The 24,562-nt window shown below is 35.0% G+C and overlaps 1 protein-coding gene and 1 long non-coding RNA gene across 14 annotated transcripts; one reads left to right on the forward strand and one right to left on the reverse strand.

Annotated features, from left to right (window-relative positions):
• The first annotated feature begins 632 nt into the window (after positions 1-632).
• Positions 633-23,851, forward strand: LOC131535601 (complement factor H-like). 13 transcript variants are annotated; one of them, XM_058768253.1, is made up of 16 exons: positions 1,108-1,416; positions 1,966-2,003; positions 2,120-2,286; positions 2,897-3,073; positions 4,571-4,747; positions 6,229-6,405; positions 7,874-8,050; positions 9,527-9,703; positions 11,211-11,402; positions 11,478-11,651; positions 11,750-11,926; positions 22,165-22,356; positions 22,782-22,961; positions 23,150-23,326; positions 23,403-23,585; positions 23,673-23,837. In XM_058768253.1, exons 4-16 carry the CDS (start codon positions 2,902-2,904, stop codon positions 23,696-23,698), a joined length of 2,181 nt encoding a protein of 726 aa, XP_058624236.1. In that variant the 5' UTR covers positions 1,108-1,416; positions 1,966-2,003; positions 2,120-2,286; positions 2,897-2,901; the 3' UTR covers positions 23,699-23,837. The 13 variants fall into 13 exon arrangements, with proteins under 13 accessions (XP_058624233.1, XP_058624235.1, XP_058624236.1 ...); XM_058768254.1 differs by having other exon boundaries at positions 2,125-2,286; XM_058768250.1 differs by lacking the exons at positions 1,966-2,003; positions 2,120-2,286 and adding an exon at positions 633-1,054 and having other exon boundaries at positions 1,240-1,416; positions 23,673-23,839.
• On the reverse strand, positions 14,640-21,863 carry LOC131535603 (uncharacterized). Its single transcript, XR_009269680.1, has 3 exons — positions 16,774-21,863; positions 16,442-16,488; positions 14,640-15,050 (listed from the first exon to the last, which is right to left on the reverse strand). It is a non-coding gene; the product is annotated as an uncharacterized LOC131535603 (long non-coding RNA).
• Positions 23,852-24,562: the final 711 nt, after the last annotated feature.

Here is a 24,562-nt window from a genome sequence, read left to right on the forward strand (position 1 = left end):
AAAAGCGAGCTCTTCAGCCTGTTCACATTCATCTGCAGTCTGAAAATACAGTGTGATAAAGATTCTAATTTAAATGAACTAGATTTGCATTTGCACTTTTCGGTCACATGCCCATGTTGCTGTTACATCAAATGCAACTTTGTGAAGCTGACAAACAGACGATTTTGCTAAGTGACAGTGAAAAAAGCCTGATATACTCATAGCAATTTGTTTTGTTATTTTTGTCTTGTTTCTAGTCAAAATATCTAAAAATTCTCAAAACAAGATATTTTTACTAGAAAAGCAAAATGACTTAATATATTAATCTTGTTTCCAGGGGGATTTTGCTTAAAAGTACATTTATTTGCCAGTGGGGTAAGTTAAATATTTCTTAAAACAAGAGTATTTTTTGTATTTTTAAAACAAGAATATTTTGATATTTTGACTAGAAACAAGACAAAAAACTAAGATAAGCCATTTTTTGCAGTGTAGGGCCCAGAAGTTCAAAATACCTTTGCTACAATATACCATTATAGCGAACATCCAGATGCCGTGCTGCACCATCCACACTGATGAAAGCGACATTTAGATGAATATGTAAACGTGATGCTCGCTTCCTCTCAATAACAAAGTAAACACAACAAATGAAAAGGTGAAAAATCAGCAGTTAAGGAAACATCTTATCAGAGTGATGTGAATACATTTGTACCAGCTCTGCAATTCAGCGCTTAGTCAACTTGCATTTGTGACCCTGGATCACAAAACCAGTCATAAGGGTCAAATTATACATCATATAAAAGCTGGATAAATACGCTTTCCATTGATGTATGGCTTGTTATGATAGGACAATATTTGGCCGAGATACAACTATTTGAAAATCTGGAATCTGAGGGTGCAAAAAATCTAAATACTGAGAAAATCGCCTTTAAAGTTGTCCAAATGAAGTTCTTTTTGATCCCCCATCATACAAGCAGAGACCAAAATCAGAACACAAAATTGTTTGTGAGATGAGCAGAAAATGATTAGTCAAATCATTAGTTTTTCCTTTTTCCTGTTACCTTTGTGCAAAGTCAAGGTGAGTTTATTCATTTTATTAAGTAGAATATTATGTATATTATATGCACTTCCAATACTTTTTACTGACTACCAAAACCACTGTGTACTGGTATGTTCAGCTGTGAAGTATTCAAATCTTTGCTACTCATATAATATCAATAATATTAATTATGTTTGTTTGTTTGTTTGTTTGTTTGTTTACAGAAATAATGTGTGCAGCACCTAACATTGAAAATGCAGAGATTGTAAGAGGTCAGAGACTGAACTACAGAATCAATTCAAGAATAAAATATAAATGTCATCCTGGATTTGAACCAGAGCAGCCTGTACACATCACCTGTGACTCCCAGACTCAATGGACAGGCATACAGCAATGCACTGGTATGTTACATTGATTGATTGATTGATTGATTGATTGATTGCCTAGTGATGAAAGTTCATTCAGGAAATGATGCTAAAATCTTTCTATCCACAGACCGTTTAAATAAAAGGACACATAAAAAATTGCACTCTAATCAACAGAATTTGGCATATGTATACAAAATGTATTCTTCAAAAGTGCCATTCATTTTTTTTTTTTTTCACTTAAGGAATTAAAATAAATACTTTCTCTGAGAAAAAAGCGAGCTCTTCAGCCTGTTCACATTCATCTGCAGTCTGAAAATACAGTGTGATAAAGATTCTAATTTAAATGAACTAGATTTGCATTTGCACTTTTCGGTCACATGCCCATGTTGCTGTTACATCAAATGCAACTTTGTGAAGCTGACAAACTATTTTGCTAAGTGACAGTGAAAAAAGCCTGATATACTCATAGCAATTTGTTTTGTTATTTTTGTCTTGTTTCTAGTCAAAATATCTAAAAATTCTCAAAACAAGATATTTTTACTAGAAAAGCAAAATGACTTAATATATTAATCTTGTTTCCAGGGGGATTTTGCTTAAAAGTACATTCATTTGCCAGTGGGGTAAGTTAAATATTTCTTAAAACAAGAGTATTTTTTTGTATTTTTTAAAACAAGAATATTTTGATATTTTGACTAGAAACAAGACAAAAAAACTAAGATAAGCCATTTTTTTGCAGTGTAGGGCCCAGAAGTTCAAAATACCTTTGCTACAATATACCATTATAGCGAACATCCAGATGCCGTGCTGCACCATCCACACTGATGAAAGCGACATTTAGATGAATATGTAAACGTGATGCTCGCTTCCCTCTCAATAACAAAGTAAACACAACAAATGAAAAAGGTGAAAAATCAGCAGTTAAGGAAACATCTTATCAGAGTGATGTGAATACATTTGTACCAGCTCTGCAATTCAGCGCTTAGTCAACTTGCATTTGTGACCCTGGATCACAAAACCAGTCATAAGGGTCAAATTATACATCATATAAAAGCTGGATAAATACGCTTTCCATTGATGTATGGCTTGTTATGATAGGACAATATTTGGCCGAGATACAACTATTTGAAAATCTGGAATCTGAGGGTGCAAAAAATCTAAATACTGAGAAAATCGCCTTTAAAGTTGTCCAAATGAAGTTCTTTTGATCCCCATCATACAAGCAGAGACCAAAATCAGAACACAAAATTGTTTGTGAGATGAGCAGAAAATGATTAGTCAAATCATTAGTTTTTCCTTTTTCCTGTTACCTTTGTGCAAAGTCAAGGTGAGTTTATTAATTTTATTAAGTAGAATATTATGTATATTATATGCACTTCCAATACTTTTTACTGACTACCAAAACCACTGTGTACTGGTATGTTCAGCTGTGAAGTATTCAAATCTTTGCTACTCATATAATATCAATAATATTAATTATGTTTGTTTGTTTGTTTGTTTGTTTGTTTGTTTACAGAAATAATGTGTGCAGCACCTAACATTGAAAATGCAGAGATTGTAGGAGGTCAGAGACTGAACTACAGAATCAATTCAAGAATAAAATATAAATGTCGTCCTGGATTTGAACCAGAGCAGCCTGTACACATCACCTGTGACTCCCAGACTCAATGGACAGGCATACAGCAATGCACTGGTATGTTACATTGATTGATTGATTGATTGATTGATTGATTGATTGATTGCCTAGTGATGAAAGTTCATTCAGGAAATGATGCTAAAATCTTTCTATCCACAGACCGTTTAAATAAAAGGACACATAAAAATTGCACTCTAATCAACAGAATTTGGCATATGTATACAAAATGTATTCTTCAAAAATGCCATTCATTTATTTTTATTTTTTTTCACTTAAGGAATTAAAATAAATACTTTCTCTGAGAAAAAAGCGAGCTCTTCAGCCTGTTCACATTCATCTGCAGTCTGAAAATACAGTGTGATAAAGATTCTAATTTAAATGAACTAGATTTGCATTTGCACTTTTCGGTCACATGCCCATGTTGCTGTTACATCAAATGCAACTTTGTGAAGCTGACAAACAGACGATTTTGCTAAGTGACAGTGAAAAAAGCCTGATATACTCATAGCAATTTGTTTTGTTATTTTTGTCTTGTTTCTAGTCAAAATATCTAAAAATTCTCAAAACAAGATATTTTTACTAGAAAAGCAAAATGACTTAATATATTAATCTTGTTTCCAGGGGGATTTTGCTTAAAAGTACATTTATTTGCCAGTGGGGTAAGTTAAATATTTCTTAAAACAAGAGTATTTTTTTGTATTTTTTAAAACAAGAATATTTTGATATTTTGACTAGAAACAAGACAAAAAAACTAAGATAAGCCATTTTTTTGCAGTGTAGGGCCCAGAAGTTCAAAATACCTTTGCTACAATATACCATTATAGCGAACATCCAGATGCCGTGCTGCACCATCCACACTGATGAAAGCGACATTTAGATGAATATGTAAACGTGATGCTCGCTTCCCTCTCAATAACAAAGTAAACACAACAAATGAAAAAGGTGAAAAATCAGCAGTTAAGGAAACATCTTATCAGAGTGATGTGAATACATTTGTACCAGCTCTGCAATTCAGCGCTTAGTCAACTTGCATTTGTGACCCTGGATCACAAAACCAGTCATAAGGGTCAAATTATACATCATATAAAAGCTGGATAAATACGCTTTCCATTGATGTATGGCTTGTTATGATAGGACAATATTTGGCCGAGATACAACTATTTGAAAATCTGGAATCTGAGGGTGCAAAAAATCTAAATACTGAGAAAATCGCCTTTAAAGTTGTCCAAATGAAGTTCTTTTTGATCCCCCATCATACAAGCAGAGACCAAAATCAGAACACAAAATTGTTTGTGAGATGAGCAGAAAATGATTAGTCAAATCATTAGTTTTTCCTTTTTCCTGTTACCTTTGTGCAAAGTCAAGGTGAGTTTATTAATTTTATTAAGTAGAATATTATGTATATTATATGCACTTCCAATACTTTTTACTGACTACCAAAACCACTGTGTACTGGTATGTTCAGCTGTGAAGTATTCAAATCTTTGCTACTCATATAATATCAATAATATTAATTATGTTTGTTTGTTTGTTTGTTTGTTTGTTTGTTTACAGAAATAATGTGTGCAGCACCTAACATTGAAAATGCAGAGATTGTAGGAGGTCAGAGACTGAACTACAGAATCAATTCAAGAATAAAATATAAATGTCGTCCTGGATTTGAACCAGAGCAGCCTGTACACATCACCTGTGACTCCCAGACTCAATGGACAGGCATACAGCAATGCACTGGTATGTTACATTGATTGATTGATTGATTGATTGATTGATTGATTGATTGCCTAGTGATGAAAGTTCATTCAGGAAATGATGCTAAAATCTTTCTATCCACAGACCGTTTAAATAAAAGGACACATAAAAAATTGCACTCTAATCAACAGAATTTGGCATATGTATACAAAATGTATTCTTCAAAAATGCCATTCATTTATTTTTATTTTTTTTCACTTAAGGAATTAAAATAAATACTTTCTCTGAGAAAAAAGCGAGCTCTTCAGCCTGTTCACATTCATCTGCAGTCTGAAAATACAGTGTGATAAAGATTCTAATTTAAATGAACTAGATTTGCATTTGCACTTTTCGGTCACATGCCCATGTTGCTGTTACATCAAATGCAACTTTGTGAAGCTGACAAACTATTTTGCTAAGTGACAGTGAAAAAGCCTGATATACTCATAGCAATTTGTTTTGTTATTTTTGTCTTGTTTCTAGTCAAAATATCTAAAATTCTCAAAACAAGATATTTTTACTAGAAAAGCAAAATGACTTAATATATTAATCTTGTTTCAGGGGATTTTGCTTAAAAGTACATTCATTTGCCAGTGGGGTAAGTTAAATATTTCTTAAAACAAGAGTATTTTTTGTATTTTTAAAACAAGAATATTTTGATATTTTGACTAGAAACAAGACAAAAAACTAAGATAAGCCATTTTTTGCAGTGTAGGGCCCAGAAGTTCAAAATACCTTTGCTACAATATACCATTATAGCGAACATCCAGATGCCGTGCTGCACCATCCACACTGATGAAAGCGACATTTAGATGAATATGTAAACGTGATGCTCGCTTCCTCTCAATAACAAAGTAAACACAACAAATGAAAAAGGTGAAAAATCAGCAGTTAAGGAAACATCTTATCAGAGTGATGTGAATACATTTGTACCAGCTCTGCAATTCAGCGCTTAGTCAACTTGCATTTGTGACCCTGGATCACAAAACCAGTCATAAGGGTCAAATTATACATCATATAAAAGCTGGATAAATACGCTTTCCATTGATGTATGGCTTGTTATGATAGGACAATATTTGGCCGAGATACAACTATTTGAAAATCTGGAATCTGAGGGTGCAAAAAATCTAAATACTGAGAAAATCGCCTTTAAAGTTGTCCAAATGAAGTTCTTTTTGATCCCCCATCATACAAGCAGAGACCAAAATCAGAACACAAAATTGTTTGTGAGATGAGCAGAAAATGATTAGTCAAATCATTAGTTTTTCCTTTTTCCTGTTACCTTTGTGCAAAGTCAAGGTGAGTTTATTAATTTTATTAAGTAGAATATTATGTATATTATATGCACTTCCAATACGTTTTACTGACTACCAAAACCACTGTGTACTGGTATGTTCAGCTGTGAAGTATTCAAATCTTTGCTACTCATATAATATCAATAATATTAATTATGTTTGTTTGTTTGTTTGTTTGTTTGTTTACAGAAATAATGTGTGCAGCACCTAACATTGAAAATGCAGAGATTGTAAGAGGTCAGAGACTGAACTACAGAATCAATTCAAGAATAAAATATAAATGTCATCCTGGATTTGAACCAGAGCAGCCTGTACACATCACCTGTGACTCCCAGACTCAATGGACAGGCATACAGCAATGCACTGGTATGTTACATTGATTGATTGATTGATTGATTGATTGCCTAGTGATGAAAGTTCATTCAGGAAATGATGCTAAAATCTTTCTATCCACAGACCGTTTAAATAAAAGGACACATAAAAAATTGCACTCTAATCAACAGAATTTGGCATATGTATACAAAATGTATTCTTCAAAAGTGCCATTCATTTTTTTTTTTTTTCACTTAAGGAATTAAAATAAATACTTTCTCTGAGAAAAAAGCGAGCTCTTCAGCCTGTTCACATTCATCTGCAGTCTGAAAATACAGTGTGATAAAGATTCTAATTTAAATGAACTAGATTTGCATTTGCACTTTTCGGTCACATGCCCATGTTGCTGTTACATCAAATGCAACTTTGTGAAGCTGACAAACTATTTTGCTAAGTGACAGTGAAAAAAGCCTGATATACTCATAGCAATTTGTTTTGTTATTTTTGTCTTGTTTCTAGTCAAAATATCTAAAAATTCTCAAAACAAGATATTTTTACTAGAAAAGCAAAATGACTTAATATATTAATCTTGTTTCCAGGGGGATTTTGCTTAAAAGTACATTCATTTGCCAGTGGGGTAAGTTAAATATTTCTTAAAACAAGAGTATTTTTTTGTATTTTTAAAACAAGAATATTTTGATATTTTGACTAGAAACAAGACAAAAAACTAAGATAAGCCATTTTTTGCAGTGTAGGGCCCAGAAGTTCAAAATACCTTTGCTACAATATACCATTATAGCGAACATCCAGATGCCGTGCTGCACCATCCACACTGATGAAAGCGACATTTAGATGAATATGTAAACGTGATGCTCGCTTCCTCTCAATAACAAAGTAAACACAACAAATGAAAAGGTGAAAAATCAGCAGTTAAGGAAACATCTTATCAGAGTGATGTGAATACATTTGTACCAGCTCTGCAATTCAGCGCTTAGTCAACTTTCATTTGTGACCCTGGATCACAAAACCAGTCATAAGGGTCAAATTATACATCATATAAAAGCTGGATAAATACGCTTTCCATTGATGTATGGCTTGTTATGATAGGACAATATTTGGCCGAGATACAACTATTTGAAAATCTGGAATCTGAGGGTGCAAAAAATCTAAATACTGAGAAAATCGCCTTTAAAGTTGTCCAAATGAAGTTCTTTTTGATCCCCCATCATACAAGCAGAGACCAAAATCAGAACACAAAATTGTTTGTGAGATGAGCAGAAAATGATTAGTCAAATCATTAGTTTTTCCTTTTTCCTGTTACCTTTGTGCAAAGTCAAGGTGAGTTTATTAATTTTATTAAGTAGAATATTATGTATATTATATGCACTTCCAATACTTTTACTGACTACCAAAACCACTGTGTACTGGTATGTTCAGCTGTGAAGTATTCAAATCTTTGCTACTCATATAATATCAATAATATTAATTATGTTTGTTTGTTTGTTTGTTTGTTTGTTTACAGAAATAATGTGTGCAGCACCTAACATTGAAAATGCAGAGATTGTAGGAGGTCAGAGACTGAACTACAGAATCAATTCAAGAATAAAATATAAATGTCGTCCTGGATTTGAACCAGAGCAGCCTGTACACATCACCTGTGACTCCCAGACTCAATGGACAGGCATACAGCAATGCACTGGTATGTTACATTGATTGATTGATTGATTGATTGATTGATTGATTGCCTAGTGATGAAAGTTCATTCAGGAAATGATGCTAAAATCTTTCTATCCACAGACCGTTTAAATAAAAGGACACATAAAAATTGCACTCTAATCAACAGAATTTGGCATATGTATACAAAATGTATTCTTCAAAAATGCCATTCATTTATTTTTATTTTTTTTCACTTAAGGAATTAAAATAAATACTTTCTCTGAGAAAAAAGCGAGCTCTTCAGCCTGTTCACATTCATCTGCAGTCTGAAAATACAGTGTGATAAAGATTCTAATTTAAATGAACTAGATTTGCATTTGCACTTTTCGGTCACATGCCCATGTTGCTGTTACATCAAATGCAACATTGTGAAGCTGACAAACAGACGATTTTGCTAAGTGACAGTGAAAAAAGCCTGATATACTCATAGCAATTTGTTTTGTTATTTTTGTCTTGTTTCTAGTCAAAATATCTAAAATTCTCAAAACAAGATATTTTTACTAGAAAAGCAAAATGACTTAATATATTAATCTTGTTTCCAGGGGATTTTGCTTAAAAGTACATTCATTTGCCAGTGGGGTAAGTTAAATATTTCTTAAAACAAGAGTATTTTTTGTATTTTTAAAACAAGAATATTTTGATATTTTGACTAGAAACAAGACAAAAAACTAAGATAAGCCATTTTTTGCAGTGTAGGGCCCAGAAGTTCAAAATACCTTTGCTACAATATACCATTATAGCGAACATCCAGATGCCGTGCTGCACCATCCACACTGATGAAAGCGACATTTAGATGAATATGTAAACGTGATGCTCGCTTCCTCTCAATAACAAAGTAAACACAACAAATGAAAAGGTGAAAAATCAGCAGTTAAGGAAACATCTTATCAGAGTGATGTGAATACATTTGTACCAGCTCTGCAATTCAGCGCTTAGTCAACTTGCATTTGTGACCCTGGATCACAAAACCAGTCATAAGGGTCAAATTATACATCATATAAAAGCTGGATAAATACGCTTTCCATTGATGTATGGCTTGTTATGATAGGACAATATTTGGCCGAGATACAACTATTTGAAAATCTGGAATCTGAGGGTGCAAAAATCTAAATACTGAGAAAATCGGCTTTAAAGTTGTCCAAATGAAGTTCTTTTGATCCCCATCATACAAGCAGAGACCAAAATCAGAACACAAAATTGTTTGTGAGATGAGCAGAAAATGATTAGTCAAATCATTAGTTTTTCCTTTTCCTGTTACCTTTGTGCAAAGTCAAGGTGAGTTTATTAATTTTATTAAGTAGAATATTATGTATATTATATGCACTTCCAATACTTTTACTGACTACCAAAACCACTGTGTACTGGTATGTTCAGCTGTGAAGTATTCAAATCTTTGCTACTCATATAATATCAATAATATTAATTATGTTTGTTTGTTTGTTTGTTTGTTTGTTTACAGAAATAATGTGTGCAGCACCTAACATTGAAAATGCAGAGATTGTAGGAGGTCAGAGACTGAACTACAGAATCAATTCAAGAATAAAATATAAATGTCGTCCTGGATTTGAACCAGAGCAGCCTGTACACATCACCTGTGACTCCCAGACTCAATGGACAGGCATACAGCAATGCACTGGTATGTTACATTGATTGATTGATTGATTGATTGATTGCCTAGTGATGAAAGTTCATTCAGGAAATGATGCTAAAATCTTTCTATCCACAGACCGTTTAAATAAAAGGACACATAAAAAATTGCACTCTAATCAACAGAATTTGGCATATGTATACAAAATGTATTCTTCAAAAGTGCCATTCATTTTTTTTTTTTTTCACTTAAGGAATTAAAATAAATACTTTCTCTCAGAAAAAAGGGGGCTCTTCAGCCTGTTCACATTCATCTGCAGTCTGAAAATACAGTGTGATAAAGATTCTAATTTAAATGAACTAGATTTGCATTTGCACTTTTCGGTCACATGCCCATGTTGCTGTTACATCAAATGCAACATTGTGAAGCTGACAAACAGACGATTTTGCTAAGTGACAGTGAAAAAAGCCTGATATACTCATAGCAATTTGTTTTGTTATTTTTGTCTTGTTTCTAGTCAAAATATCTAAAAATTCTCAAAACAAAATACTTTTACAAGATGAGTAAAATCTATTTAAAAACCTGGAATCTGAGGGTGCAAAAAATCTAAATACTGAGAAAATTGCCTTTAAAGTTGTCCAAATGAAGTTCTTAGCAATGCATATTACTAATCAAAAATTAAGTTTTGATATATTTATGGGAAATTTACAAAAGATCTTTACTTAATGTCTTAATGATTTTTGCAATAAAAGAAAAATCGATCATTTTCACCCATGCCATGTATTTTTGGCTATTGCTACAAATTTACTCGTACTACTTAAGACTGGTTTTGTGGTCCAGGGTCACATTTATTTATATAGCATGTTATATAATTGATTGCTTTAAAGCAAGCAGCTTTAGAGAATTAAACATGAAAAAAAAAACAGTCACTTTCAATTAGATTCACTGCCTTAGTACTATAAAGCAGCTCTCCAGTGTGTTGATGTTTTTACTCGCATCTGACCTCGACAGACTGAAAAAACTAAATGAGCTGGAGAATGAATCCAGAGCCACACCTATACCTATTATGTCATTGTCATGGACCAATGGTTGTTTTCCAGAAAGAAAGAAAAAATATTTTCTAGAAAGTTTTCTTTGGTAAGCAGTTTCGAACTTTGTCAATTTTTGCTTTAAGTATATCAAGGTTTTAATTAACAGAAGAAAAATCCAGAACCGGCTCTCCTGTCTCTGTACTCTGTTAATTGGTGTTGTTCGATTAACACTAGACCAAATACAACAAGCTGAATGGCCGTTTCAAAAACATATTGTTTGACTTCTCCATGACAAGCGAGTGTCAGAAACAGAAAGTTGCACAGTACTTTGTGTACTGGGGTATTTCTGCTTTTCTGTAAATGCCACCTGTCAGATTGTGAAATAGCTTTTTTTATCCACCCGACCGTTTACACATTGATCTAACACTGAACTCAAATTGTATGAGATAATCTGACATATTTTTCATGACAAACATTTGTGTTGGAGTGAATAGGCCTTTACTCTAGTTTTATGTCTTGTACAGAAGTAACTTGTCAGTTTGAGTCAATCATAACATCAGGAGTAAAAAGGATCATTCCGGAGGGACAAACTGTTTTCAAAGTTGGAGAAAATGTGGAGATCATCTGCACTGAAAAACACTTATTTTCTACAAAAGAAACCAGTAAATCATTTACATGCCAAAGTAATGGAAAGTGGGACCGCAAACCTGGTTGTGGTAAGATTATAGAGAAACACTTGGTGCTTGGTGCTAAATTCATTGTATATCAAAAGCATCTGAATCGTATTTCAGAGATTACATGTGAAGTTCCACATGACCAGCAAGTGAGTGGCCTGGAATATTACTTCAGAGGAGACATGAAACTGGGGGCAAAGAGATCTTACAGTTGTAAGTCTGAATATCGTAAAACAGCAGAAGAGGCCACGTGTACACGAGACGGATGGATACCAAAACCACTGTGTGCTGGTATGTTCTTCCCTGGAGTATTAAAATCTTTGCTACTCACATAATATCAATGACATGATTATACCGATTTATGTTTTTTTTTTTTTTGTCTACTTTAGAAATGATGTGTGACCCACCAAGAATCCCAAATGCAGAGATTGTGGGAGGTCAGAGAATAAACTACAGAATCAATTCAACAATACAATATAAATGTAGTCCTGGATTTGAACCAGAGCAGCCTGTACACATCACCTGTGATTCCCAGGGCCAGTGGACAGGCATACAGCAATGCACTGGTATGTTACAGCTTGATCTCTTTAGCCCTATTCGGACGGGATTAGTTTTACATGGAGAGGTGGGGTAAAAGTAATTACCAGAGCTTCTTAGTGATTTCAGTCCCGTCCGAATGCGTCATCTCAGTAATCATTACGGACAATGTCAGTAAAGATTATGGCGACTTTTACCTTCTGTAAAAAGGTCCGGAGAAATTACCTCAGGTAATACTAATCCCATCCAAATAGACCAGCTGCAAATATGTATGTAAATATTCAGACATTTTCTGTTTAGAAGTAGTTTTCCACACACCAGATCAAAAAGAAGGTTGAAAGCCACAAAACTTATTTTGGCTTTAGGTAAGTGTCGCTGTGATTTTGCCAAGCAAGACATGTTCCTGGATCAACATCTTTTGTTGATCCTGGATCAACATTATTGCCCAAAAATATAGACTTAACCCAATCCCTACCCCTACCCATAAGTTATCCCTAACATCAGAGGAAAATGATAGCTGATTAACAAAGCACCAAACCTTTATTGTAAGCCTAAAACTATTAGGCTTTAGGATATTTCCTAAAAAAATTATCTCTCAATTCTGATTGGTTGATTGGAATGTTGTTCCAGGATCAACAATGATGTTGATCCAGGAACATGGTGTACTTGGTGAAATCAGGATATATATATATATATATATATATATATATATATATATATTAGTGCTGTCAAAATTAGTGCGTTAACACAGGCGATTAATTTTTTCAGTTTAACACGTTAAAATTATTTAACGTCGTTAACGCAGGGGCGGAGCCTAGGGTTGGCCACCCCACTCCCCACATGGTGAGCGTGATTTCACCAAGTACAACATGTTCCTGGATCAACATCTTTGTTGATCCTGGAACGTCATTCCAATCAACCAATCAGAATTGAGGGATAACTTTTCAGGAAATATAAGTTTTAGGCTTATGATCAGGGTTAGGTGCTTCGACACCCTTGTTAATCAGCTATCATTTCTCACTGATTTTAGGAATAAATTATGGGTAGGGTTAGGTTTAGGGGTAGAGATTGGGTTAAGTCTATATTTTTGGACAATAATGTTGATCCAGGATCAACAAAACATGTTGATCCAGGAACATGTCTTACTTGGCAAAATCACGGCGACCCTCCCCACATAGCAATTTTTCTCTGGCCCAGCTCCGGCCCACACAATCAGCTTTTGCTTGGCCCACATACCGCAATGACTTACGGTCCTAGTGTGTACCAAGTCTGGATTCCAGACCAGGGCCACACATGGGCCAGAACTGGCCGAAGTCTCAGCCAAGTTAATTACCCATAACTGGCCCTGAATTGGGCCAGTTATAGCCCATGTGTGGCCCTTGTCTGGAATCCAGACCTGGTCCACACTAGGACCGTAAGTCATTGCGGTATGTGGGCCAAGCAAAAGCTGATTGTGTGGGCCGGAGCTGGGCCAGAGAAAAATTGCTATGTGGGATCTGAGGTTCTGTATGACCATAGCTGGCCCTGTTCTGGTCCTATACGCTGGATCAGATGGGTTCCACATGTCAGCCTCAACAAAACCATAACCAAGTCACTTGATACACACCCCTCCTAGATGAATAGTCACAACAACGACAATATTCTGAACAAATATTTAATCATGTTTAATCAGCAAACCAAGTTGAATGAATCTCACACCTAACATACAGCATTGTCAGTTCACACTTTCACAAAAACTATAAAAACATGATTATTTGTTTTGCTTGGTCAGCGTGTTCACCCTGTTGGAGTATGGCAGTGTGAATTGGCTTTTAGGTGCTTTGGAATACAAAACAAAAAACAGTAAAATAAATATATTTGTTTAAAGGGGTCATATAATGGTACATGCACTTTTACAAGTTGATTGTACTGAAATGTGTGTTAGCAGTGCCTGTACACAACCATCATAAAATGATAAAAATCCATCCAGTGTTTTTTTTTTAATCTCCTTATTTGTTTTACCCTGTCTCAAATCAAGCCGTTCAACCGTGTGACGTCACACGGTCGGACGCCCCTCCCACGATGGTTGATTGACAGCAGTGTTTCAACACAGACCCGCCCTTGCTCATGAGCGAGCTGTCAATCATAGTCCGCGCGTCATTGTTGATATACGCTGGAGCTGTCTATGAGCAGAATGGCGTCTAAGCGATTGTGGTGTTCTGTTCTCGGGTGCAATAATGAACACAGAAGTCATTTTGATGTTCCTAAGTCCGAACCGCTGAATACACAGTGGCTGAGTTTTGCTTTTGAAGGGAATATTCCCCACGAGCAACGTCAATGTTTTCATGTTTGCGCGAATCATTTTTCACCAGACTGCTTTATAAATGAAGGTCAGTATAAAGCTGGTTTTGCTAAGAAGCTGCTCCTGAAAAAAGAATCGGTACCAACTATTCGTGTTCCTGCTGAACCTCCAGAAGAAGTGAGTGTAACGTTTAATTAACCTTTATATTAATCTTTGCAAATCGCTAGCACGCTTCACGATGTATGTGGCTAATGTTTACATTCAGGGTACATGCATGTTTTCTATTTACGACGTTCTCAATATAATTAATAATCCCACGTTTATAATGAACAAAACGTTACGGTTGCACAGTATCCTCAGAGACTCCCGCTGCCATTCTTCAAAATATACCCTCAACTGTTGTCAAGGCAACACTCCATGTGTGTTAGGTCAAAACGCCCCACAGAACAGAGGGCGGGCGAGCAAAGCTCACTAGCATTTAAAAACACACGCACTAAAACGGTGTGCTGAAAACAGAGCTGTTTTTGAGCAGGTAAAATGAGTGTTTTCTTACAATACTAATGAGAATTTTTAATTAAAGTATATTACAAACTTTCAATTTAGACCCTAAAGAATCATATTAGCTCGTACAAAAATGGCATTATATGACCCCTTTAATGTTCACGCAATTAACACAAAATTCTTAAATAAGGTAGTTTCTCTATTTTTGCAGTATTCAAGTGTTCATGTCCCTGAATAATATCTGCATGAACCTAAGTCTGAAGAGTACACATAATATCTAGTAGACAGCAATCCTTGTGAGTGAGATGTCTGGTGTGGAGGCTGGATCTGGAACCGACTTCTGTCCAGGTTATCCGTCTTCACGAACTGCCCTGAAATACAATTCAAACAAACAATGTAGTGTGAGGCTCTTACAATCACAATGCTCATTTTTGGCCTCGGGGGTGAAGTGTGCAGAAAATTCTGCTGGACTGAAATTTAGTATTTGGTGAACAGTCTTCAAGAGTGCAAATAATATTTGAAGTTTTAAGGGGAGACACTACAGGCAAAAACACTGTTTTTTTATGCACCTGTCAATTTTGAGATTTTGGGCTTTTTGGTTTTTCATAAAGTGTTTTTTCAGACTAGTAGAACGAAAACATCCACAAGACACTGTTAAGTGTTTCTTTTATAGCACTTTATCTATTTGTGTCAATAGATTTCAATTACAATACATATTTTTAAAGGCCGTTTTCTCAAAATGAGTTTTTTCTCCTACACTGAGCCATAAATCTCCACTTCAGTAGCACTTAGACACACCAAACTTTACATTTTTATTCCTGTCTATATCCTGAAGGTTTTTACAGAGGGATTTGTTCATATATAATTTGCTTGATTATATACAACATTTTAATCGCCCCAAAATTGTCAAAATATAGTGTTTTCTGTCTGTTCTAAGTACTTTCTGAATTATGGAGTGACAAAATGAGATACCCAAAATTCCCTCTGTAAAAACTTTTGATTATAATATGTCAAAAAAATTAAACAAGAATTTTGAAACTGACTTTATCCAGTGTTTAGATTTTTGTACTAGAAATGTATGCAAATTAGTGCATATCTCATTAAATAATGCCTCATTTGCATATTTATATCTAACATTTTAGAAAACTTGTAATACAAAAAATGTTTGCAATTATCAATGTAATCAATCAACTAGGTAAGTAAGGCGATAACTATTAGTTAATTTTTTTACCCTATTCACCTTTCAGGCTCGCGTGAGATTTCCACGAGCAACAAAGTCTGCTTGAACAAAAATTTCACTACATTTAAAGTTTAGAAAATAATATACAGACCGTTACAGTTTGAAGTGAGGTGCATTCACAGTACTGGTTCTGTCTTACTGTTATAAATTTTAATTTCAAAGAACTTTTTTATTATCATCTGTGTCTTTTTTTGAATTATGATTGACCCCTCTGTAGGTTGTTGTGTATGAAGTGTCCTCAGAGCAGAGTTAAACAAGATGGCCTTGTAGGACATACAGGAACCCAGACAGCAACATAGTGTTAATATTCAAAAAAATATATCAAATAAATATCAAATATTTCCCAGACAGCAACATAGTGTCAGCCCAGATCCGGCCCACATCTGGCCCGCGTGAATCCATTCGGGCCAGATGTGGGCCGGATCTGGGCCGACACTGCTTGCTGTCTGGGAAATATTTGATATTTATTTGATATATATTTTGAATATTCGACAAACTTTGAATGTTTGAGGTTTTACTTACTAGTCAGATGGTTCATGGTGCTTTGGAGATGTTCTTCGACAGGAGATCTGCTCCGCTCCAGCTTTGCAGCACAGCCATAAGCATGGAAGAATAGGAACAATATGTCACATAGCCAACAAATGTAGTATTCAATGTCAGGATTATTAGAAATAAACAAACTACAGGAGAGGTGAAATGCAATAATAATAATAATAATAATAATATACAAAACATACAAAAAATCTTAAGATACCAGAATTCATATTTTTAGGTTTTACAGATGCATGATGATATAGTTGAAATATACTGTGAAAAATTCATATAAAGTTATTTAATAAGACTTCTCAGATCACCTGTGTTTCCTGTATCTCTGTCAGCAGCTCACATTACAAATTGTTTTGTAACTTCCCCTGTTTTAGGTATTTTTTTTCTGACGCTCCTGAAATCATAGTACAATTGATCAATATTTGTTTGCAATGAAAGTTCAAAATGTGTTTGAAATAGTTTCAGCCCATTAGTTCATGTAAGTGACGTCACCGATTGACCCCACAGTGCAGACTTTTAGGTTAAATTAATTAGCTTATAGTGACTTCCATTTATCTATTGACAAAGTATCAGCAAAACATTTACAAAACTATCAAAGCCGCTCATCTACACATAAAAGGTGCTTAAAAGCTCAAACGTTCATTAATAAGAGCTCAAATCTATAAGTTACCTTACCTCTAATTGTTAGCCTCTGTAGTTAACGGTTGTGATCATAGACATCATATTAGATAGACGCCCTATCGACCGCTACTGCCTATTGGCGCTGACGAGCGGTGGGGCCGCCATCTTAAACCGGTCACCCGCTCCATTCACTGTAATGTGTTTGGCTGGTGCAATGAGCTGTCAGCGCATTTAATTAATCATACCTCACTTAATACCGAACTGATTTTTTACGCGGGTTTTTTTCTGCAAAGGTCATATATGTAGCTATGATACAGGACACATGGTTCGGCATATTTTAATATTCATAGCAGGAATTAATATTCATTTAATATACTTAACAGTAATATAACATTCTGATATGAGATATAAAGTGACCAGACGTCCAAAATCAAAATATGTGATGTAGGATATAAGGTATTTTATAAATCACACACTATAAATATGATAAAGAAGCAAAACAGATAGTTACAGTAAAGTAAGGTATTTTAATAAGTTTAAGAAACAATTTATTATGATTTGTCTCACACAAACAAACACACACTATCTCTCCCTCACACATTCTCTCTTTCACACACTCGCTCTCTCACACACACACACACACACACACTCGCTTTCACACACACACACACTCGCTCTCACACACAAACACAAACACACTAAAACCCCTGAAAGAGGACTGTTTTGCAGAGCTTCTTTCTCGTGCTCCCTTTCTGTAGTTCAAGAGAGGCGAGTTTGGCAACATACCAATAATAATAAAAAAAAATCTACATAGAATTATTGTGTCGATTTTAATCTAAAGCCCTATTCGGACGGGATTAGTAATAATGTAATAATGTAATTTTACCACAGGACCTCTGTAATATTAATGGCCAATTCACACGGGATAAGATATCTCAATAAAACTAGCAGAAGTGGGAGGGGTAACGTTAACTCGATTTGCGTATCGTCGTCATGTGTGTATTACATTGCTTCCTGAAATCACGTGCACAAACACAAATTAAATTACCAATATATATTTATACTAACGTACATGGCCGTTGAATGCTTGTATCTGATAACCGAGACGTTCTTGTAATTATTACTTTACCCCACCTCTCCATGCCGGTGCAGTAAACAGCCTAGCTAACGTTAGCTGACTACGATTCCAGTAGTAATGTCAAAGATCCTTGCTCCTTCTCATTTATCTGGTAGTATTCTATTCACAAAATACAACCAATAGTGCGGTAAATGTTGAAATTACTTGTGAAAAGTAATCCCCTTGACCCTATTTGCGATGGTTCGCCGATTAGAACAAGAAAATGCTCCACAGTGCTCTGGCATCTTAACTGCTGCTACGCAACGAAACTAGGAGTACGACCGGTTCAAGATGGCGGCCGTATTTCTCGGCGCCCAGCGGCCAATGGGGTATCTAGTCTCTATATGATATCTGGTTGTGATGCTAACGGTCTTTTTGAAGACACTATACCACTCCTGTAAAGTAAAGATTCAACAGAAACGTGTCAGTAACATGTAAGAAAGTGTCAGGAACAGTTGTATGTATTATTTGTGTAACTTTAGGGACTAAACTTACCTGAAAGCAGTGAAAACAGCAGAGAGACAGCTTCTCGTTACTTGTCAGCTGAGTGAGTTGACGCCCTGTTACCATGGTAACCTCCTCAGCTTCAGTTTAAATGTGATTTGAATGCTCAACGCGCGCGCTCATTGGTCGTCCACACGAACGCGGTTATTTTCAAAACAGCAGCTTTTTCTATGCGGTTTGTTCCGTTCGTCCTCACGCAAACGCTGCAGCAGGTCACTGAAACCGAACATTTTGAAAAAAACTCCTGCCAGGGTGAAGATTTAAAAAAACTCTGGCTGCAGTGTTATCATGTAGACAGCTAAACCGGAGTTTTTGGCTTGTGACGTCAGAGCCTGCGCTGTTATCTCCGCCTACTTGAAACTTTGTCAGGCTTCTGATTGGCCAGCATGGCCTAAAACACATCAAAGTTACGCATTTACATAAATAGTACAAAAGTCAAATAAAATGTCCTGAAATTTCATCATGTATTGTTTAGTAGGCCTACATCAAACTGTAAATTGAATGAGAATATGAAAGCAGTGAATGCAAAACATTGTTTGAAGTCAGTTGCATATAAATAAAACAACAGGATATACTATTCTATAATATAACATATAATATCATATGAGGCATGAATATAATTTCACATGCAAACACAATATGAGCTTTATGTTATGCATTTTAAAAATATATTTTCAAAATGTATTTCAATATATTTAACAGTGTTTCACATATATGTGAATATATTACCTTTCTGTATGGGAAAACATTGGCATTTTACTCAAAAATATTTGAAATGGATTTTAAATGTGGGTCAAGATCGGCAATACTTATGTGGCCAACATATCTGCATTTGACATCTGGGCCAAATACTACATTTGACATCTGGCCCATGTCTTGTGTGCCGTCTTAAACCCGGTACCACCTCTGCCAAACCCGGGCCATGTTTGGCCCACATGCTGTATGCCAGTGCCGGATGAATGGCAGATGAATATATGAATATATATAAAACAACAGAATATATTATTCTATAATATACTATATAATATCATATATTATATAATATCATATGAGGCATGAATATAATTTTGCATATAAGTAAACACATAATAACACACAACATGAGCTTCATGTTATGCATTTTCAAAATATATTTAACAGTTTCACATTTATGTGAATATATTACCTTTCTGTATGGGAAAACATTGGCATTTTACTCAAAAATATTTGAAATGGATTTTAAATATGGGTCAAGATCGGCAATACTTGTGTGGCCCACATATCTGCATTTGACATCTGGCCCATGTCTTGTGTGCCGTCTTAAACCCGGTACCATCTCTGCCGAACCCAGGCCATGTTTGGCCCACATGCTGTATGCCAGTACCGGATGAATGCCAACTGTGCCAGATGCATGCCAAGTCTGGGCCAAATTTGTTTGCTTACTGGGTCATAACTGCTGTTTCTGTCTCTTTTTTTCTTGACAAGAAGTGCATTTATTCAGTCACAGAACGTCTTTACGAGCATATCAATCCGGAGACGTTTCAGTCGCGCGCTCCAGCTTCACTTTAGCGGCAGCGCGAGTCAATTAGCGTGGTAACTGGCGCGCCGTAGCCTGTATCAATTCATATCAAAGTGTGAAATAAACTACGTGCATGCAATGTCGTGGTCAGTTAAGGCATGAAGTTACCAAAAAGGCGATTAAAGCTACCTTAAAACTGTGCGTGCATGTAATATGTTATGAGTTACATTAAGGACATGTCTCTGAAATGGTTTTCAAAAGAGCAGCCCAGCACTGTCTCCCTCAAACACACCCGCTTCAACTGGTCAGCTCATTAGTAGAGACTGAAATGGGTCAGAAAAGTTAAAGATATTTGAGAGAAAACACGATGAGTGTCAGATCCGCATCTTGTTCAGCAGCAACAGCTCTAAAATTACATCTTTAAAAAAATAGCAGCCAAAACAACCTAATAACCAGCTGCTGTGATGTCTGTTCATCAAAGATAAAAGAAAAAAAAAAAAAGAGGAAATCAATAACTCTATATACACTGTAAAAAGTGATAAGTTGACGACTTAAAATTGAGAAAACCCGTTGCCTTAAAAAAGTAAATAATAATAAAAAAAATTAAATGAATTGTCAAAGTCACTTAACTTTTTTTTTTATAAATTATTTACTTCATTTTAAGGCAACGGTTTTCCTCAATTTTTTTAAGTCAAGTCAACTTATCACTTTTTACAGTGTAGCTGTCAGGTTCCGTCACGGTGCGCTGGGGACAAAGGAGCGAGGAGACAAGGATAATCTTCAAAGCAGTCTTTAATAATTGCAAAAAAACTAATTACATTTAACAGCAGACCAAAACCAAGGCAGAACACAGGACTTATAAAGACAGATAAATCAAAAGAGCAAACGAGATGATTAATACAAGACGGGTGAATTGAATAAACGATGATTAACTAATGACAGGAAACAAACCAAATAAGGGCAAAACGGAACAAACACGTTACAGTAGCTGTAAGTATTTATCTGTATTTAGTTTAGAATTTAGTGTTTGATAACTTGTAATGTAATGTTTAATGACCATAGTCAATGGTTAAATATTAGGGGAAATTTTTTTATAGGGAAATCAGGCCTATTACTTGGTATCAGTGATACTGGCCTTCAGTCATAAAAAAACACACCATTAAACAAATATTAAAAAATAAGTTGTTTGTACATTAATTTGAAGATTGAATGTGAAATTATTGCAATATAAAAGTATATTTAAAAACTTTAATGTTGGGTGGGATTATTTGCAATTAATTTCAGAAAAGAAATGTGATTATTATTATTTTTTTAAATTGATTGACAGCACTAATATATATATATATATATATATATATATATATATATATATATGCATACACACACACACACACACACACAGGTAATAAATTATTACATTTTGGTTGGATAAAACCGTTAGATCCATTCAGGAAGCAACGTACATGACGCACATGACGACAAGCAGGCGACAGCGGAGCGAAAATCGAGTTACTCCTCCCACTTCTTGTAGTTTTACAGATTTCTTATCCCGTGCGAATTGGCCATTAATAGTACAGACGTGCTGAGGTAAAAATTACATTACTCCATCTACCCTTGTAAAACTAATCCCGTCCGAATAGGGCTTTTGATACAAGCCAATATGATAAATATAATCAAGTATATTTGGGTGTTCAAAATCAATTATTTGTTGAAAATTAAATGTTTAATTTTGACCCGAAACTGATTTTTAAAGATTTTTTAAAGATGATGTGTTGATCATTATGGTTCAAGGCTTCTTTACTTTTGTCACACTTGCACCGAATACAACAAAAAAATGAAAAAATAATTCAGTGTATTCGAGGAATTTATGTGGGTGCAATAAAAAATGTAACAAAAGTAGTAGGTAGTAGGTTAGGAGGGGCATGAGCTTAAATCTTTTTTATTTTTATTTATTTACAGATGGTACCTGTCAGGAGCAAGAACTCAAAAATATAGAAATTATATTTGGATATCCGAGCCTCACCTCACCTTATAAATCTGGACATATCTTAGTTTTCCGATGCACTGATGACAACATGAGGTTTTACGGCCAATATTCAGTCAAATGCCAGCCAGATGGGAGGTGGAATTACCCATATCCACAATGTGGAGGTACTGACATGTTCCATCAACTACAGATGTTATAGAGTTATATGTATAGAATTTATAGTAGAAACATTTCAGCCCAGTCTCATACATAAAATGTACCTATAGCAGCATTTTCCCTACACTAAACCTAGTGTGAGCAACTGTTTGAACTAGCTTCTTTGACATTTGAGCTCAAAGTACATCTTTATTAATCAATATTTTCACAATCAAAACTTCTGTGAAAATGAATTAAAGTTGATGAAACTGCAGCAAATTATATGTCATGGTATGTTTCTGGATTTTCACAAGAATGTAGGTAGAGGCACATTTTTTCAGGGAGAAATGTTTGAAACAATTCTATGAATCAAAATCACATGATGAATCAAAACATTAATTTACCAACTTCTGAACTGAACAAATTCAAATTTTGCATTGAATTATTCCTCTAGGAACAGTTCAGTGCTCCAAACCAACAAAGAACTTGCAGTTTGTGACACTGTCAGATGAGAAAACTGAATACGGCAACTCTGAGTCTCTGATATACACGTGCAAGAAACCATACAATGAAAGTGCAGGAGGTGTTTTAATGTGTCAAAATGGAAACTGGAACGGAACATATAACTGCAGAAGTGAGTCGGCAAGAAATCTTGCATTCACATTTAATTATCCAGCAGCAAATCTGACTAGATATGATGATTCAATCACAGATGTGGATGCAGACTGTATCATTGGAAAATTTGCAAATAAGTGCACATGATGAAGTCTGCAAGACTGTCTGTGGACACTAAAAATGTGTCTGATGCTATTACTTGTTTAGATAAGATCTGTCCACCTCCTCCGTATCTTCAACATGGAGATTACAGCATCATCAGTACAAAAGATGATGTGATCACAGCAGTATCTTACACTTGCCAGTCTTACTATGTGCTTACCAAGCAACATGAAGTTTATAAGTGTGTAGATGGGAAATGGGAGACTCCTCCGAAATGTCTGAGTGAGTCATTTTTGTCATTAAAAACAAATAATTAGTTGTATTGTACTGTTTTTAACATTGTCTATGTCTGTGAAAGGACCTTGTGAAATTGATGACATTGTCAAGAAGTACAATCTACAGCTTCCTACAGGAAAGGTCTACATAAGGCATGCTGAAAAGTATAGACTGAACTGTAGAGATGGATGGAATACTGGAAGTGAGATGAAAGCATATGTGGATGTGTCGTGCTCGGATGGGAATCTACAGATTGACAAAAGTTGTAAGTACAATTGTTTCTCGCTTTTTCATTTTTTTCATTTTTTTTTTTTTTGTTGTGCATATATGCATTAATTGTTTGTTTTATCAGGTGATGCACAGAACAACTCAAAATAATCTGGAGGTTACTGAGGTAACTGAATTCATTCATTTATTTAACAATAAATGTTGAGAATGTTCAACTTTGGAAATGTGAGATTGTGTGTTGTAACATGCACTGATAAATAATAGCCTACATGAAGATGAAGATGGAGAGACACACACAACCATGCATAGGGTAGAGTGGAAGCCCCCCCCCCCACACACACACACTGTTTTTCCCAAAATAACCACAAGATAATGTCAAGATACGTTTTTATTGTAACTATGGACTACATTGACAAGAGGTATGTAGAAGTTTTTCACCATGAAGCTTACAGTGGTGATGTACCAGAGAGAAAACGGATTTCACAGTAAATGATCTAATTTTCAGCAGTAAGAAAAAAAGTGTTTTAAAGCTTGTTGTTTTGTAGAACATCACAGTTATATATGATATGAGAACAGTAAGGCCTGTATATAGGGAGTACATGTTATTTAATAAAAATATAATTATATTTTCAGAATGACATATTTTTTTTCTCAAACATAGGCTGTGGGGTAAAACGCCCCCAAGGGGCAATGGGCAATGGGCAATTACTGTAGTTATTCTGTTCTGAACATCAAATCCTTTGTTTTTCCATCAAATGTATTGTAAATAGTTGGTTGACTAAAAATATTTGGACTTTATATTTAAAAATGACCTCAAGTTAGCATCAGGTAGCTAATTTGCTAGCCAGTTAGCATCAGCTAACAATTTATGTTTTATTTTTTTCCCAAATAGGCTATTATAATTTTGTAATTCATAATTATTGATTATACCGTATTGACCCAAATATAAGACGACCCTGATTATAAGACAACCACCCTTTTTCCAGATGTACCTTTTGGAAAAAGGCTGTTTGA

The sequence above is a fragment of the Onychostoma macrolepis genome, unplaced genomic scaffold, assembly GCF_012432095.1.
Source record: "Onychostoma macrolepis isolate SWU-2019 unplaced genomic scaffold, ASM1243209v1 Scaffold42, whole genome shotgun sequence".
NCBI classification, from domain to species: Eukaryota; Metazoa; Chordata; class Actinopteri; order Cypriniformes; family Cyprinidae; genus Onychostoma; species Onychostoma macrolepis.

Coding starts and splice junctions, on each gene's coding strand:
- LOC131535601 (XM_058768249.1), top strand. CDS start 1,206: ATGTTTGTTTGTTTGTTTGTTTGTTTGTTTACAGAAATAATGTGTGCA. Junction 1,417..2,896: donor AGGCATACAGCAATGCACTG/GTATGTTACATT, acceptor GTTTGTTTACAG/AAATAATGTGTGCAGCACCT. Junction 8,051..9,526: donor AGGCATACAGCAATGCACTG/GTATGTTACATT, acceptor GTTTGTTTACAG/AAATAATGTGTGCAGCACCT.